We start from the raw sequence: 15,063 nt of genomic DNA, 5'->3' as shown, positions 1-15,063 counted from the left end.
AATGAAATTAATATGTAATTAATTTTCATAAAAGATATAATGAAAATTAATTTTGTTCAATTCTTTCAAAAATATGAAAGATATAAAATACTATACTAAAAATATCTTATGTGAAGAAAATATGTGAAACATTTTCTTTGTTGCTCTTCTTTTGACATATGTCATTTTATCTTTCAATTTTTAGTGCTAAAGTTATACAGCTGGCTCTACATAATATACATTTTCATATATGTATTCATATATTTTCTTTACATAATTTAAAACAAAAAAAAAATATATATATATATATATATATAACAAATCATTTGATGATCAAATAATTTAAAGATATACATTGTAAGGTGTTCAATTTTTTTTCTATTTTCTTGTATCATATTGTCCAATAATAATTTTCTGTTTTATTTCTTCACTTTAACAGAAATAATTCACATAATATAATTATTAAATTATTTTTCATATCATTCAAATTATAATAAAAAGTATATTTTAATATATAGAATTTATAAATATTTATAGAGAAATAACTGAATACATATTACAGTTATAATTGAATTTAATCAAATATAAGTTGTAAAATCCATTGTGGTATTTTATTCGATTGTTGTTACAAAATAATGTACTAGTTACTACAAGTTAAGATACTGCTTATAAAAGATTTGAGTTATTTTCAAAATAAATAAATGGCTTTAAATATTAGTTGAAATAACGTATAAATTTTTTATTCATACTTTTTTTCGTTTGTTACCTACAAAGAATGTATGAATTTTAGAGAATTTTGCACCATTTAGTTTTTTTTTTCATTATTTTATTAAAAAACTTTATAATTGTTACATAGGTGGATCGTTTTATATGGCTTAAACATAGAACAATACTTGCATGTTCAGAAAAAATAATATACTAATTTTTCTTTAATATGGAAGAGAAAAGTTTGAAAGTAAATTTAATTGAGAAATAATGCTAAAGTAAACAGAACCAAAGACAAACAGAGAAATAATTAATCTACTTCTAAAAGAAGTCAATATTTCTAGAAGAGGAAAAAAAAAGACCATGTAAAAACTTCTATGGTGTCACTTTAAAGTTTTTTTTTTTTGCTTGTAAGATTAAAATAATAATAATGAATAATTTTTTGAGTTTCTTTTCTTAGTGAAAAAAACGAATAGGTGTATGAATTTATATGTTGATCTATTAAATAAGATGAAAGTTTGAAAAAAAATGACATACATATGCGTATGAATATATGATGGTTTAAATAGATTTAGATATATCTCTTCTGACATGAAAGCTAAGTTTGGCCATGTACGTATGAGTTTAGATATTAAATTGCCTGAATATTCAGATGTACTTTTTTTTGTTATAAATTTAACTCTCTCTTTATTTTACTATTATTTTTATCTGTTCTCTAGCTTGAGAAAGTGACGCGATACTGAAGGCCAACATGTGCAGTGGTTGCATCGACCTTACCTCAATTCCCCGAATGGCTAAATATCATTATCACTTTATCAAATATTCTATTTGGGCAGTTATGGTATTTATTAAAAGGGTAACAAACTTACGCATGAATCTAATTCCTAATCAGTATCGAAACTCGAAACCACTTTTATGGTGTCAAAGAGGTTCAATCCGTTGCAATAGATCCCGCATCATCTAAGGACCAAACCGATGATTTTTTCGTTCTTTTGAGTTTTGAGTTTTATTAACTAAAGAGATTTGTAGAAGCATTCACTCTTTCCTTGTATGTACGGGGGGATGTAGTTGGAGACTACTTGCCTTTTCAGAGCTCAGATCCACTTCAAAGATCTTCATTTTCAATTAAGTTCTATGATCGATTGATGTACTACCAGAAAATTAGACTATTTTCAGACTAGAAGTTTTTTTTTTTTTAATCTAACACTGGAAGTTTTTATCACAACTCTCATGGACTATTACTTGATGTCTTATGTTTCGATATTTGTGTTTCAGGCTTTGGTTTGTAACCTTTTAAACATTTGAGACTTTGATCCCTTTTTTTGTATGTGGTTTGATCTGAATGAAAGAAGCCATAAGTTTGCACACAAAAAAAATAAAGGAAACTTCAATTTTATATAACTAGAAAAAATGTTAACAGTGAAACAAAAGTAAATAGCTAAAACATCTTATGATAAGATTTTATGAAACAAAAATGAAATGAGTATTTGGTATATTACTCTATTACTGTATTTCATTGAACATGATGTGGGTTTTCAAGAAAAATAAAATTCAAAATCATCGCACCAAAATTAATCTCCAAATCATATGCACAAACTTTTTTTATAATTCACATAACTGAACCTTTTCATATAGTTATTTAGTTAAATATTGTTTTCATAAACGATCTTTTAAACATTTGCAATTACAGAAATTTTATATCTAGTCTTTATATATTCCAAATTATTGTAAATTTTGATTTAAAAAAACTCCCAAAGTGGTGTTTTCATTGTATGGTATATATATACCAAATAAGGTTGAACCAATAGCATTTGACTTAACGACTTGACATTCTAAAATATATTACTTCCTAGTGTCTTTATCTCTCTCTGTCTTTTTTTTGTTCTCTCTCCCTCGCCCTACAATCACAAGATAGGGAAGAAAAAAGAAATTGATCCATAAAAGAGTCGTCTGAATGAAGAACACGTCAGTTGTTCATCTGGTGATTCTGTGTCTCATTGTGTCATGTACCGATGGAGAAACCAAACCTGAAAGAAGCAACTCCGATGGATCCGAATCTTGGGGATACGTCGAAGTTAGACCAAGTAACGTTCTTTATCTCTCACTCTTCTACCCAATTTTCAAGAAATTACTTGGTTTATAGTAAGATATATGACTAAATGGGTTTTGTTTTTGACTCTTTTTTTTTTTTCTTTTCTAAATCAAAACATAGAAGCACACATGTTTTGGTGGCATTATAAAAGTCCATACAGAGTTGAAGATCCATCCAAACCATGGCCTATCATCCTCTGGCTCCAAGGTGGACCTGTAAGTTTATATTTGTAGGTGTATCTACTTTTTTATGTAACATGTTGTTCTCATCTCATTCGTCTTTTTATACATTAGGCATATATATATATATATATATATTGTTTAGTGATCATAAAGTTTCAATTATTTTGATTTTGATGAGAACAGGGAGCTTCAGGGGTTGGAATAGGAAATTTTCAGGAGGTTGGTCCATTAGACACATTCCTCAATCCCAGAAACTCAACTTGGTTGAAAAAAGCCGATCTCTTGTTTGTGGTACGTATTTATTTTCTTTTTCATTTTTATTTTCATTACCAACAATATTATTCTTCTTCTTTGATATAGAATAAAAGAAAAATGTAATTTTAAAAAGTATATAATTCAACTACTGTTGCGTAATATCTAATTTGATCAGTCTTTAAGCTTACTCACATATGTTGAATTTAATCATTTTATTTTAATTGAAAAAAATAAAGGATAGTCCAGTTGGGGCAGGGTACAGTTTCGTGGAGGAGAATCAAAAGGAATTGTATGTGAAAAGTGATGAAGAAGCAGCAGAGGATTTGACCAAACTGTTGCAACAACTCTTCAACAAAAAACAGACATTAAACCAAAGCCCTCTCTTCATTGTTGCTGAATCTTATGGTGGCAAAATCGCGGTTAAGCTCGGTTTATCGGTTTTCGAATCGGTTAAATCTGGCAAGTTGAAGCTTCATCTAGGAGGTAAAGAGATATTTTTTATTTATTTTTGTTTGAATAAAATGAAACTAATAATGTAAGATACATAATGTGTGAATAGGAGTGGTTTTGGGAGATAGTTGGATATCCCCTGAAGATTTTGTGGTGAGTTTGAGTTTCATCAATTTTGTTACTTGTTATAGTAAATAATAGTAACTCAATTATATATTTGAGATTATAATGAAATTAACATGATATGATTAAACTAATATGGTTACAGTTTTCATGGGGACCTCTTCTCAAGTATGTCTCTAGGCTTGATGACAATGGCTTGGATCTCTCAAATAGGTATTTCTCATTACCAAGATCTTTTTTAATTCTAAATTAATACATAATAATTAGATTAGTTATCTCTCTAATCCATATATATATGACTATTGTTGGAACAGCTTAGCCGAAAAGATAAGAAAACAAATAAAGATTGGTGACTACGTCGGAGCCACGCTAACGTGGATGGATCTTGAATCCTTGATTAGCAACAAATCCAATTCCGTCGTAATTATTTATCCTTTTTCTTTTTTGCATCCATTTTTTTTTATAAAAAGTGAAATACTTTACACGTTGGTTTTGTTGTAGGATTTTTACAACTTTCTATTGGATTCTGGTATGGACCCTGTCTCGCTTACAACGAGTTTAGAAATGAAAAAACAAAATAGAATAAAAAAGTATTCGAGCTACTTAAATGGTTTGAGAAGTTTGAGTGACGTAAAAGAAGAAGAGGAAGGAGACCTTAACACATTAATGAACGGCGTTATTAAGAAGAAGCTCAAGATCATTCCCAAAGACCTCATGTAAGTATAGTATAACTACTTCTCCTAATCGTTAATTTAATCAATTTTTTAGTTGTTAAGTGTGGTGTTATTAAATCATATATGTGTTTTACAAAATTAACAGATGGGGGAACAATTCGAATGACGTGTTTGCAGCGATGTATGCTGCTTTTATGAAACCCGTAATCGAAGACGTAATCATTCTTCTTCTATTATTGAATAAATTTATTTAAATCAGTTTCAGTTATTTGAACGTTAGATATGATAATTTATATAATTAATTTTTGGCAGGTCGACGAGCTTCTTGCCAAGGGGATAAATGTGACCATCTATAATGGTCAAGTAAGACTATCATTATCTATATTTAACTGATATGAAAAAAATGAGAATTCATTTGCATTTGCAAAAAGAAACTGTTTATTATCGAAACAAATTGACATGTGGTTTATACTCACGCAGCTTGATGTTATCTGCTCAACAAGTGGAACTGAAGCATGGGTTCACAAGCTCAAGTAAGACCAATATTTAAAAAAAAAATACTTAATATCGGGTAAAACTAATTAATGCTAGGGAATAATGTTAGATAACTCAACCAATGTTGTTGGTACTATTAATTATTTTTTTTTTAAAGTTGATGGTGATTTTGATGATAATAATGATGGATGTGTGAAGGTGGGGAGGGCTAGAAGAATTCAAGAATATGGAAAGAAAGCCATTATACTGTGAAAGTGACAAAGCAACAAGAGGCTTTACCAAATCATACAAAAATCTCCATTTCTATTGGATTCTTGGTGCTGGTCATTTTGTAAGTACATACATTTCTCATTATTATCCTTTAGTAACTTCTCTTCTTTCATATTATGTCCTAAGAGATATTTCTTGCAAAAACTTGATTTGGTCAGCCATCACCAAAAATATTAAAAAGAATAGTTGAATATACAGTTAGTTCATATTTATTGAATAACGTGAGAGATACGTGATGCATCTATTAAACGAAAACACAAGTCTCTTTTGTAGTTTTGTCTTGTGTCCGTTTCATGCTTTCTCTCTTTCTTTTTTTATTCTTTTTATATCAAAACGAATTGTCGACTCTGTCTCTTTAATGCTTTTATTTTAACAATGTCTGAAATCTTTTATAACCTTTTTTTTACCTTTATCAAAATTTTATACTTTTGTCTTTTTTTTGTTACATCAGATATTCAATAGTGGTTAAAAATAGAACTTCCTTTTCTTTTACACGCAACATTAATTTATAATATATATGGTAAAATAATTTGGAAAAATAATATGTCGAATGTTTTGGTGGTAAAAAAAAAAACAGGTACCAGTAGATGAGCCATGTGTTGCATTAAACATGGTTGGAGAGATAACCAAGTCACCACAACTTTGACCACTCTTTCTTCCACAACTTCCACATCACAACATGATGACGACGTCTTTCACATCTGATTGATTTTATAACTCAAAACGTTAAAAGCTAATAAAAGAGTCAACAGTGAAACTACTACACATGCTTTGTTTTTTTTCTTACCATTTTCATATATTAGAAAAGCTAATAAATATTCGATATATATATCATCATTGCTTTTTTATTCTTATAAAAAAAAAACCATTCATCTATTACATAAGCAGTAGACAAAGGTAGAGAAAGTACAAGAATCGGGTTTAAGGATCTGATAATACAAATACTTAAAGACATTAATTAAGTAATTAAATGGAAGAAGAGTTGTGTGTTACAATCTTCAAAAATGTACAAGTTCAGGAGGATCTTTTACACGAAACCAATAATCAACTACGAAGAAGGGGCCTATCTTCAAATTTACAGCACTCGATACAAATGCAAAAGTAAGAACAGACAGGACAAGACCATAAAGAAAAAAAAGAAGTATTAGAAGATTCCAAAAAGCTTCTTGACTGTTCTACGCAGAAGCTGATTCGATCTTCTCAATAACTTCCAGCCGCGTTTTCCTTTTCCAACCTTTCATGGTGGCTACCAAATTCACCAGTCCAACGACTTGTGCTTTTGTATATTCCTGTATATTTACAACCCATGTTTACACATTTTCATCAAACTACTCGAGAAGCAAAATTCATCGGTTTGTTTGATTTATGCAAGACAGAAAATAAAGAAGATTTGTTTATTTACCGGACGACCCCTTGCCCAGTGAACATATTCCGTCTCTGGCAGATAGTATGCCTGTAAAGAGTGATGATTTTGGTTTAAGCTTGTAACAAATGTTTCTGTTTTTGAGTCTGCATATACACATGAGTTTCTGTGTTGCTTACCTTGATAAATGTTTCGACTATTTGTAACTTCTGCTTCACATTTGTAGGCACAAAGTGCTGTAGCCCGTTTATTAGAACCTACAAGAAGATCGATAATTTGGGTCAAAACCGACTCATGTGATTCAATATATCTCAATTGCAGCTGTGTTGTTTATGTGAATTTCTATACTAGTATTAAAATGTCCTCCTGTCAATGTTGATTAAAACATCTATTATTCATGTATACAATTCCTGATCTTGTGTAGAAGAGAACACTGGAAAAAAAAAAAAAAAAAACAGGAACAGTACCTGAAAATCTAGTAACATGAGAGCACGTCCTTCATTAGTACATCTTTTTATTCGTGATAAACCTTCAACCAGAATCTCCGCAAATATTTCAACTCCATATCCCAGTAGGCGGTTTTGGACCTATATATATATATGAAAAAGGTTTAAAATGGATACAGATTTCACTATAGTTTTATAAGAAAACATTCGCAATCTGATTTCTTAATCAAATTAAATTGCATGCTGTCCGTCACTTGATTGATTATGCAGTAGAATTATGTTCAATTTGATTGTCTCGCGCACACACACATACAAAACCAAAAAACCTCAACAGGTGCAAACTACTAGTAGAGGGCTCAGGAAATCTGTCACCACTGATGTCCCAATCCAAAGATGCAAGCATTGATATATTCTGGCAATATTGTTAACTTCTGGAATTGATGAGGTTAGAGAGCAATTTACCTCCGGTGGAATGCCTCCATGAGCAAGCCTTGTTTTGTAGTGTTTGAATTCCCCGAGCATTAAATCAACATACCTGTCCATTCAAAGAGTTTATTACATATGACATAGTAGCGATGCAATGAATGGTCCAGCATGCTAGTGCATTTAATATCTAAATCTAAATTCGGCAGTTAAATAGGTGGCTTGCCAATTATAGTTTTGTACAAAACGAGAATTGTTTTTTAAGAAAACCAGTTTTGAAACTATGAACATTAAATACTTCATGATTCAGTTGAAAGGGAAAATAGTGTAAAAGATTGATGAAGTAACAAACCCATTATGCTCCATTCCAAGCTCCTTGACTTCCCATTTAGAATTAGCTATCCGGTCGACATATCTGTAAAATTAGTTGAAGCTGAATGAATACACATACCCCCAGTGAGAAGCAGTGTTCAACTTTAGCATACCAATGAATTCACAGTAGATACATTCAATGTAACAGTTTTAAAACTCCTGAGGTCAGTAAGAACAAGAACAGAAGGCGCAAGAGACAAAAAAAATGCAATTTATCTAATAACTTCTTTTGAAGCACAAGCTCAAAGTAGATTGGCAATTTACCCATTAACATGCAGCAGTATCCTCGCAGTTGTCCTATGTAAGTGCTCTGTCAGATGAGGGACGGAATCAACCTGATGAATCATTCCACTTAATGCAACTCCTTCAAATATATTTGCTACCACATATTGTATATAAATAGTTTTTCATTATATATATAGGAGAAATTAGTTTCGCAAAAGAATACAATGAAACTAATGATCAGGTCCTGCATAATCCATTATTTGATAGAGCCAAAAGCCTATTAGATGCTACAGAGGTCTTTGTATAATAAGTGTGTATGTTGCCTATAGCATAGCAAAGTAAGGCTCCAACAAGAGTTTCTCTTAATGTAAGGAATCAAAACTGAAAGAGATGCATACCAGTTGACCAAAGAAGTCTTCAACCAGAGAGCCATTTCTTGACATAAGCATTGATTGGAGATGAGCCTTTGATTTATGTAATATCCGAGCCACAAGAGAAACAGTGTCCACTGCAGCACATCTTTCCTGCAAGCGATAATAAAGAATCTTTTCATTACACAACCTTGAGATATAATGAAGAAGTGAGGCAGATGCTCTTCTCTTCTCACACTTCATACATGAAGTAAGCGAAAAAATAAATGAATAGGAATGGTTCAGATTGATGGAAACCTAGTTCCAGGTTATACCTTGAGACTAAAAGATACGCCTGATAAGTGACCAGAAGTATTTAAGGGATTTGCTGGAGTCACGTCCGCAAGACTATGAACGGTGTTGGGAAAGGCAAGTGAAGAAGAAGGTGATGATGAAAGGTGAGGTTTTATCCATTGCTCACACTCTTGTGATATCCGGGATAAGCTGCTTTTCAAACGATCTGCATTTCAAAATTTTGAAGTATATCTATGTTGAGCAAAATGGATTTCCATATTGTAGCATCAGGGGGGTGGAAACTTTACAAAAGGAATGAATCAGTAACTCACGATTGATAGAGTCAGCGACTCCTTTTCCACCTAAATTAGTATTTTCTTGACCAAATACTTGAAATACAAAATAGAAAAAGACCCCAAACAATTGGCATATTCCCTACAAAATTTCAAACAGGAGTAAGAGAAGCTTTAAACTAGAAATCGAGGGAGAATAATAAAGATATCTGCAGAATTACAAGAGTTAGGATTGGTACCTTAAAGAATTCAACGTTAACAATTTCTAGTTTCTGCATAAGCCTCGCGTACTTATCCATTGATCTAAGACAACGAACACAGTAAATGCAATTCGATGTCATAAAAGTGACCTGGGGAAAATATGCGATAGAAAGGCTGACATTATAATTTTAAACATTTGCTAAGCGGCATATATAACCTTAGAAGACAAAGGGACGATCCTGTTTGAGCTGTCAAATCATCATTAGTACTGAAATGTGAAGATGAAGTCCTTGATTGACTACGTGTAAAACTTCGTCTTGGAAGCTGACTATCCTCATCAATAAAATCAGCAAGAAGGTCTTCGTTTTCATCTTCTGAAACCGGACTACCTCCGTTAACGCGTTTTTTATCTCTTATCTTGGGATTCACAACATCATCGTGAATACTATCATTCCCTTCATCATCTCGAGATATAGCTCCATTGACTGAAGAGCAGTCTTGATCTTCTCTATAGTGAGTTAACTTTGCTGAGAAGGGGTTTCCACTTTTCAGCCAATAAGAAAATCCACTCCTGTTACCACTTGGATCAACCGAGTTATTTGACTTATTCGAGTGAGGGAATCTGGAAGAACCAGTGGCATTGCGGGAAGAAATAATTAGGGGAGCCCCATCCCCCACAAGACCAGCAAAATTAATAGTTTGCACAGTATCAGGAGACAATTTTGTCCATGTCTCCTTCTCCAGAACCATTTTAAGCGCCTGTTAGGGAGAAAAACCAAACAAAATACCTTCACGTTATTATGTAGGAGAGGTGATGCATGAAAGTAACTAGGTATGTGGTATTAGCAATGTTAGTCCAATGGGCATGTGAAACTGAACTTACATGCATGCTTTGTCTATGAAACGCAGTGAAATAATTTTCACATACACCCTTTAGCTTCTCCCTAAAATCAACAACTTCAAATCCACAGAATGCTTCCCCAGCAAGGATAAAGATGCTCAGGTCTTCATAATTTTTTAGGAACTGATGTATACTTGTTGATGAAGCACCTGGTGAAGAGAGCAAAACTGAGACACGGCTCGTTGTAAGTTGCCAAAGATTTCTTCGTCCTCTCTGAAGAGTTTCTGAAACAAAAGCTGCACTTTCTTTTCGTAGATAGTACCATGGCGACTCGCCACATGACACTGCATCTCCAGAATCTCTAGGCTCACCTATTGCACTATCAGACGCCTGCAGCACCTGCTGCACGGAACTGGATGTTCCACTTCCATCAGACTCTTCAGCAGACATTGTACAAGAAGGTAGACTTCCAGAACTCATGGCTGATGAGAGGCCCCCATCCTGTGGGTCGCATGAACTTCTAGTTACTGAATCAACCATTTGAGTTGTTGCAGAACTTGGTGAGATCAAACTTTCTACCTGTTCCAGTTCAGAAGCTTAGCCCTTATAAACCATTAGAGATAATTTAAACGAATTGACGCGGACAACATACAGAAAATAATCTAAAGGAAGTCGACAATGTATAAGATAAGCCACAATGTATAAGATAAGCCATCTCAGAGAAAATATTTTAGCACCTATTAAACAACTTGTTTTAGGACTGAAACAAAAAAGTATCGTACTGAAATCAAACAACTTGTCAAAATTCTTGGACAATCAGTTACCTGACATGGAGTACATAGATACAAAAAACACTTATTTGTTTGTTAACTAGGAAATAAAGTAATCAAACATTCTTAGAGTTCTACACTACCAAACTAAACAAACACACAGAAAAACTATAAACAAATGCTAAGATTCCCACTAATTACAGCTTCAAAGATAAATGTTTTTTATAATGAGTTTAGGTATAGTTCTGCTCAGATTATAGGTGAAAAGCCTGCACAGAGGTGTTTAAGACTATGAAATCTAACAACAAATATTATAGCACTGAAATTCGAACCAGGGGGTGTTTTAAGAACCCAATCAAGGTAATCAGAAAATGTTAAATACAAACTAAAGCAGGGAAAGGAACCTACCTTCATTTCTGGCGTGAAACTCATTATCTCATGGTATGAATATATTAACTGAAACAGCACAGCTAGTGTTCTCAAAAGACATTGCCTAAACTTGGATTCTGGTGTCTGAAGGCATAGATCGCTGTAGGTAAGTCTGAATCAATTTAAGAAAAAAAATCAGCAGGAATACTAGAATCCAAACAAAAAGGGGCCAGAGATAAATACTAGATACTGTATAGGCACCAGAAATAACTCAGGTGCATAGAGCATACCTACTATATTGGGTGGCAGCACTGTTATCCTACAAAAACAAATATATACAGAGAATGGATCAAAAATCTGATTGGTTTGATATGCTGACTTTAAAAACTCATTTCGTGGTCAGTAAGTATCATAAGTAAAAAAGAATTATCGCCTATGACAGTAATTGCATCTATATAAGTATAAGATAAACCAGAACATGTAAAAGAAACTGTAGCCGTCTTTACATTCTAAAAAATAAGGGATGTCATCTATTAAAACACCACACTTGTTGACCATTCAATGTATCTATCTGTATACCCTATATTTTCCATATTTTAAATTTCTACTTCGTGTATCTGCTAGGATCAAAAGTTACATCTACGCAACAAGGAAAAAGACTGCCATACACCAGAAAAAATGGGGAAAAAGAGGATTGCACCATACACCAGAAAGCTCAATACATCCAACCATCCATCCAAGCATGCATGAATACATTCTACAGGAGCAACTTAAATAATTAAATCACATACCTCCCCAACAATGGTCTTTAGCACTGAGTGGGTTTCTGAGATAACTTCTTGCATAAAGAAGCTTTGTATTTTTTCGGCAAGACCAGAGACATCACCGATCAGTGCATAAGCGTCAAGGACCTAAAAGTATGAGCACATAACAAGTTAAATACGGCCACTGAACAAATTTCTCGCCCGCTGACTGAACTGAAGGCCCACAATTCTATCCTTATAGTTTAAATCTTTCAAGGAGAAAGCTATAGAGATTAACATGAGAATTAGTTGGCTCACTAACCATTACATAACTATCTTCTTTGAACTCCTGGCAAACGCCCAACAATAGTGAATCCAGCTTATGAAGAGTTCTTCCTAACCAAACCTTGAAACGAGTATGAGAAGCTCAACTGACTGAAAATAGAATTATAAAGACAATGGTTGGTCATGAATAAGCCATAACTACCTCAACACCACGGGTCATCTCTTGGGCTGCTGAGAATTCAGATAGACTGTCAAGCAGCTGCAAATACTCCGATAGAACTTGAAACGCCTGCATAAGAAGGAATATATTTCCCCTCTCTTTTTAGTGTCATATCATAATATTACCATAATCCATATAAGGAAACCATGGGAGTATACAACAGAGACGGAGGTAAACTATCAACCTTGCAATAGTTTCCTTCTTCAACAAGGTCTTCAAGAGTTGACCGCATTACTCTTGCATGGCGGAGATCGGTTAGAATAGGAAGCATATCCTGCAAGTAGAGTAAATTAAACATTCTTAACAGTATGTTTGAATATTAAAATAAACACTTAAGCCCTTGCTGATTAGCCGAGATTACACAGTAGATTGTATGATTGTATCTAAGAAAGTACTTGCATATACAAATCCTTAAGAGATTAAAACAGACCAGATACTTGGTAACTTTCTAATAGGTGATAATATAGAGTAATTTTCTACACAAAGCTCCGCGCATTTTGATGGAAGGAAACTATATAACACATGACAAAAAATTCAAGAAAATAGATTCAAGAAACGACAGTGGAGCCTAGATGTCTCAAATAAATAGAGAATCCTACCAGAAGAACCTGTTTCTTTTTGGAATGATTGTGTACAATAAGATCTCTGGAGGCCTCATTCATAGAAGAAGTCAAATTTCGTCTTCCATTCTGGCAAGAAACACACAAAAACAGTCACAACCAAGTTCAAACCAGTAACAGGTAAAATAGAACATGAATCCACTGTATTGTTTATGTCAATTTAAGCTAAGAATATGAAACCGATACCTTGCAGATGACATTTGCAATCTTCAAATCTTTTTCAAGTTCTCTAACCAAATTCATCCCCTTCACTGGCCAAAAGCAAATATTAATATTCACAAAACCAAACGCATTATGGTCTTCTCAACCGACATCGTGTTTTCGTAAAGAGGAAAAAACGACAAGTCTTTTCAATTCAAGGTACTTACCCATTACTTCATGATGCTCCATAACATGGTGAGACAGATCTTCAGCCACTCTATCCAGCTGAACCAACCTCAAGGTGGCCTACACAGTTAAGAAAAAAAACCTTATAAACTCCTTAATCAAAACGTTCATCAACATTCTTAATCTTTCAGGAATCAGGATAAGACCAATATTCAATTCCTTGAGAGGAGTTAGTTACCTGCTTCTCAAAATAAGCCAACTCACTTTGATCATCCGGCACATTCTCCAAAATATGCATTACCGAATCAAAATCCTACACGAAAACAACAAAACCATAATGTCACCACAATCTCCCAATATCACAAACACCAAACTAAAGCAGACACACACACCTCTTCATAAAACCCTTGTTCAAGCTCTTCAACTTGTTGAGGAAGAGGTCTATTCCCATAAATTGAACTAAGCTCAGTAGCAGTAGAAGATATACTCAACCCCTGATCAGAAGGTAGTCCAGCCAAAGCACGAGCAACCGCAGCAGCAGCTGCAGCACGTGCAGGAATCTACACAAAAATTGGATTTTTTATAACTTCAAATCTCCAATTCTCTAAAAACTCCATTGGAACAAAAAAAAAAAAAAAAAAAAAAAAAAAAAAAAAAAAAACAGGTTGAGAGATTTGAGTATAAATTACCTCAGGACGATCGGAGAAGGAAGGAGAAGGTAAGAGACCAAGAGAAGTAGCGGATTTAACAGAGCTGAGGAACTTTTCACCAACCTTGGACAAATCCATCCCACCACTGCCGCCTTGGGATAATAAAAAAGGGAGTAGGAAGAAAACCCTAGAGCTCTCGAATCCAGCACCAGAACCAAGTTCGTTTAGATCTCCGCCATTGAAGAGGAATGGATTACTCAAAACTGTGCCGAATGGGAAGAGATTAGGCTGCATCTCTCAATCTCAAATCTCATCTTTTTATAGCACTAGTAAGATCAATAATTGATCCATCAAACAATTTCCTAAATTCCAATACTGAGAGAGAGAGAGACAGAGAGAGAGAGAGAGAGAGAGAGAGAGAGAGAGAGAGAGAGGAGTGAATCGATTTCAAGATCGGAATGTGTTTTTACTTTCTTTTTGTTGTTCTCCGGCGAGTCACACAAATCGGATGGGGCAAGTTATCGTGAAGAGAGAGATCTAGAAGGAGACTTTTTGATACTTGGTTCGACAGTGGTGTGGTGTGGTGTGTGGTCTCTCTCTTTGGTTTTGGTTCTGGTTTGTTTTGTTTTTTTTTACCCAACCATAAAAAATGATTAACGACACTTTTTTTGTTTTTTTTTTTACACTCTTCTTCCAAATTTTCTCTAATAATAGTGGTAAATGATAAATCTGATAATGTTTACTCTATTAAAATTATGAGATTACAAATTAATTTCACTTACAAAATCCTCTGTCAAAACTATTAAAAAAAAAAAAAAAACAATTTTATTATAATTTTGAGCATAACCAAAAATCGAAATTAACCAAATCAACCAAATTAAAAAAAAAAAAAAAACTCAATTAAAGTCGGCAAAATTAAGGCAGAACCGAGATTTGTTATAACCGTAAAATAATTTTGTTTGGTTAATTTGGTCCGTAGGGGAAATCCAACATGTCACAGAAGACGCAGCATGAAATTAAGGTTTGATTTGTGGCTGCGCTGCGGA

At 33.4% G+C, this 15,063-nt stretch overlaps 2 protein-coding genes across 12 annotated transcripts; one reads left to right on the top strand and one right to left on the bottom strand.

Moving 5' to 3' along the window:
- The first annotated feature begins 2,476 nt into the window (after positions 1-2,476).
- LOC104752684 (serine carboxypeptidase-like 51) lies at positions 2,477-6,923 on the top strand. Of its 2 annotated transcripts, none has more exons than XM_010474885.2 (13): positions 2,477-2,768; positions 2,897-2,991; positions 3,142-3,249; positions 3,450-3,696; positions 3,773-3,816; positions 3,932-3,999; positions 4,101-4,206; positions 4,288-4,502; positions 4,606-4,675; positions 4,773-4,823; positions 4,941-4,993; positions 5,154-5,286; positions 5,803-6,923. In XM_010474885.2, exons 1-13 carry the CDS (start codon positions 2,639-2,641, stop codon positions 5,869-5,871), a joined length of 1,389 nt encoding a protein of 462 aa, XP_010473187.2. In that variant the 5' UTR covers positions 2,477-2,638; the 3' UTR covers positions 5,872-6,923. The 2 variants fall into 2 exon arrangements, with proteins under 2 accessions (XP_010473187.2, XP_010473188.2); XM_010474886.2 differs by having other exon boundaries at positions 2,491-2,768; positions 3,460-3,696; positions 5,803-6,895.
- On the bottom strand, positions 6,168-14,758 carry LOC104752683 (uncharacterized). 10 transcript variants are annotated; one of them, XR_015584412.1, is made up of 25 exons: positions 14,057-14,655; positions 13,760-13,927; positions 13,606-13,680; positions 13,409-13,487; positions 13,227-13,291; positions 13,020-13,109; positions 12,605-12,694; positions 12,403-12,489; positions 12,238-12,321; positions 11,964-12,083; positions 11,463-11,491; positions 11,212-11,344; positions 10,076-10,612; positions 9,410-9,951; positions 9,231-9,294; positions 9,031-9,133; positions 8,740-8,924; positions 8,453-8,578; positions 8,094-8,208; positions 7,810-7,872; positions 7,497-7,569; positions 7,056-7,175; positions 6,768-6,845; positions 6,628-6,678; positions 6,168-6,514 (listed from the first exon to the last, which is right to left on the bottom strand). XR_015584412.1 is itself a non-coding variant. In XM_087491338.1 (25 exons), the coding sequence occupies exons 1-25, from the start codon at positions 14,309-14,311 to the stop codon at positions 6,401-6,403; spliced, it is 3,402 nt and encodes a 1,133-aa protein (XP_087347464.1). In that variant the 5' UTR covers positions 14,312-14,758; the 3' UTR covers positions 6,168-6,400. The 10 variants fall into 10 exon arrangements, 4 of the variants coding, with proteins under 4 accessions (XP_087347464.1, XP_087347466.1, XP_087347467.1 ...); XR_015584411.1 differs by having other exon boundaries at positions 8,094-8,139; XR_015584414.1 differs by having other exon boundaries at positions 13,227-13,286; positions 14,057-14,636.
- Positions 14,759-15,063: the final 305 nt, after the last annotated feature.

The sequence above is a fragment of the Camelina sativa genome, chromosome 16 (genome assembly GCF_030686135.1).
Source record: "Camelina sativa cultivar CO46 ecotype springtype chromosome 16, ASM3068613v1".
NCBI lineage: Eukaryota > Viridiplantae > Streptophyta > Magnoliopsida > Brassicales > Brassicaceae > Camelina > Camelina sativa.
This window is presented reverse-complemented; position numbering and strand designations above follow the sequence as displayed.

Bases quoted from the DNA above. Each gene is read 5' to 3' on its own strand.
- LOC104752684 (XM_010474885.2), top strand. From the start codon at position 2,639: ATGAAGAACACGTCAGTTGTTCATCTGGTGATTCTGTGTCTCATTGTG. The intron at 4,207-4,287 runs GTAATTATTTAT...GTTTTGTTGTAG, and splicing joins GCAACAAATCCAATTCCGTC to GATTTTTACAACTTTCTATT. The intron at 4,824-4,940 runs GTAAGACTATCA...ATACTCACGCAG, and splicing joins TGACCATCTATAATGGTCAA to CTTGATGTTATCTGCTCAAC.
- LOC104752683 (XM_087491338.1), bottom strand. From the start codon at position 14,311: ATGCAGCCTAATCTCTTCCCATTCGGCACAGTTTTGAGTAATCCATTC. The intron at 12,084-12,237 runs GTTAGTGAGCCA...TCATACTTTTAG, and splicing joins AAGAAGATAGTTATGTAATG to GTCCTTGACGCTTATGCACT. The intron at 6,515-6,627 runs GTAAATAAACAA...GTAAATATACAG, and splicing joins ACTGGGCAAGGGGTCGTCCG to GAATATACAAAAGCACAAGT.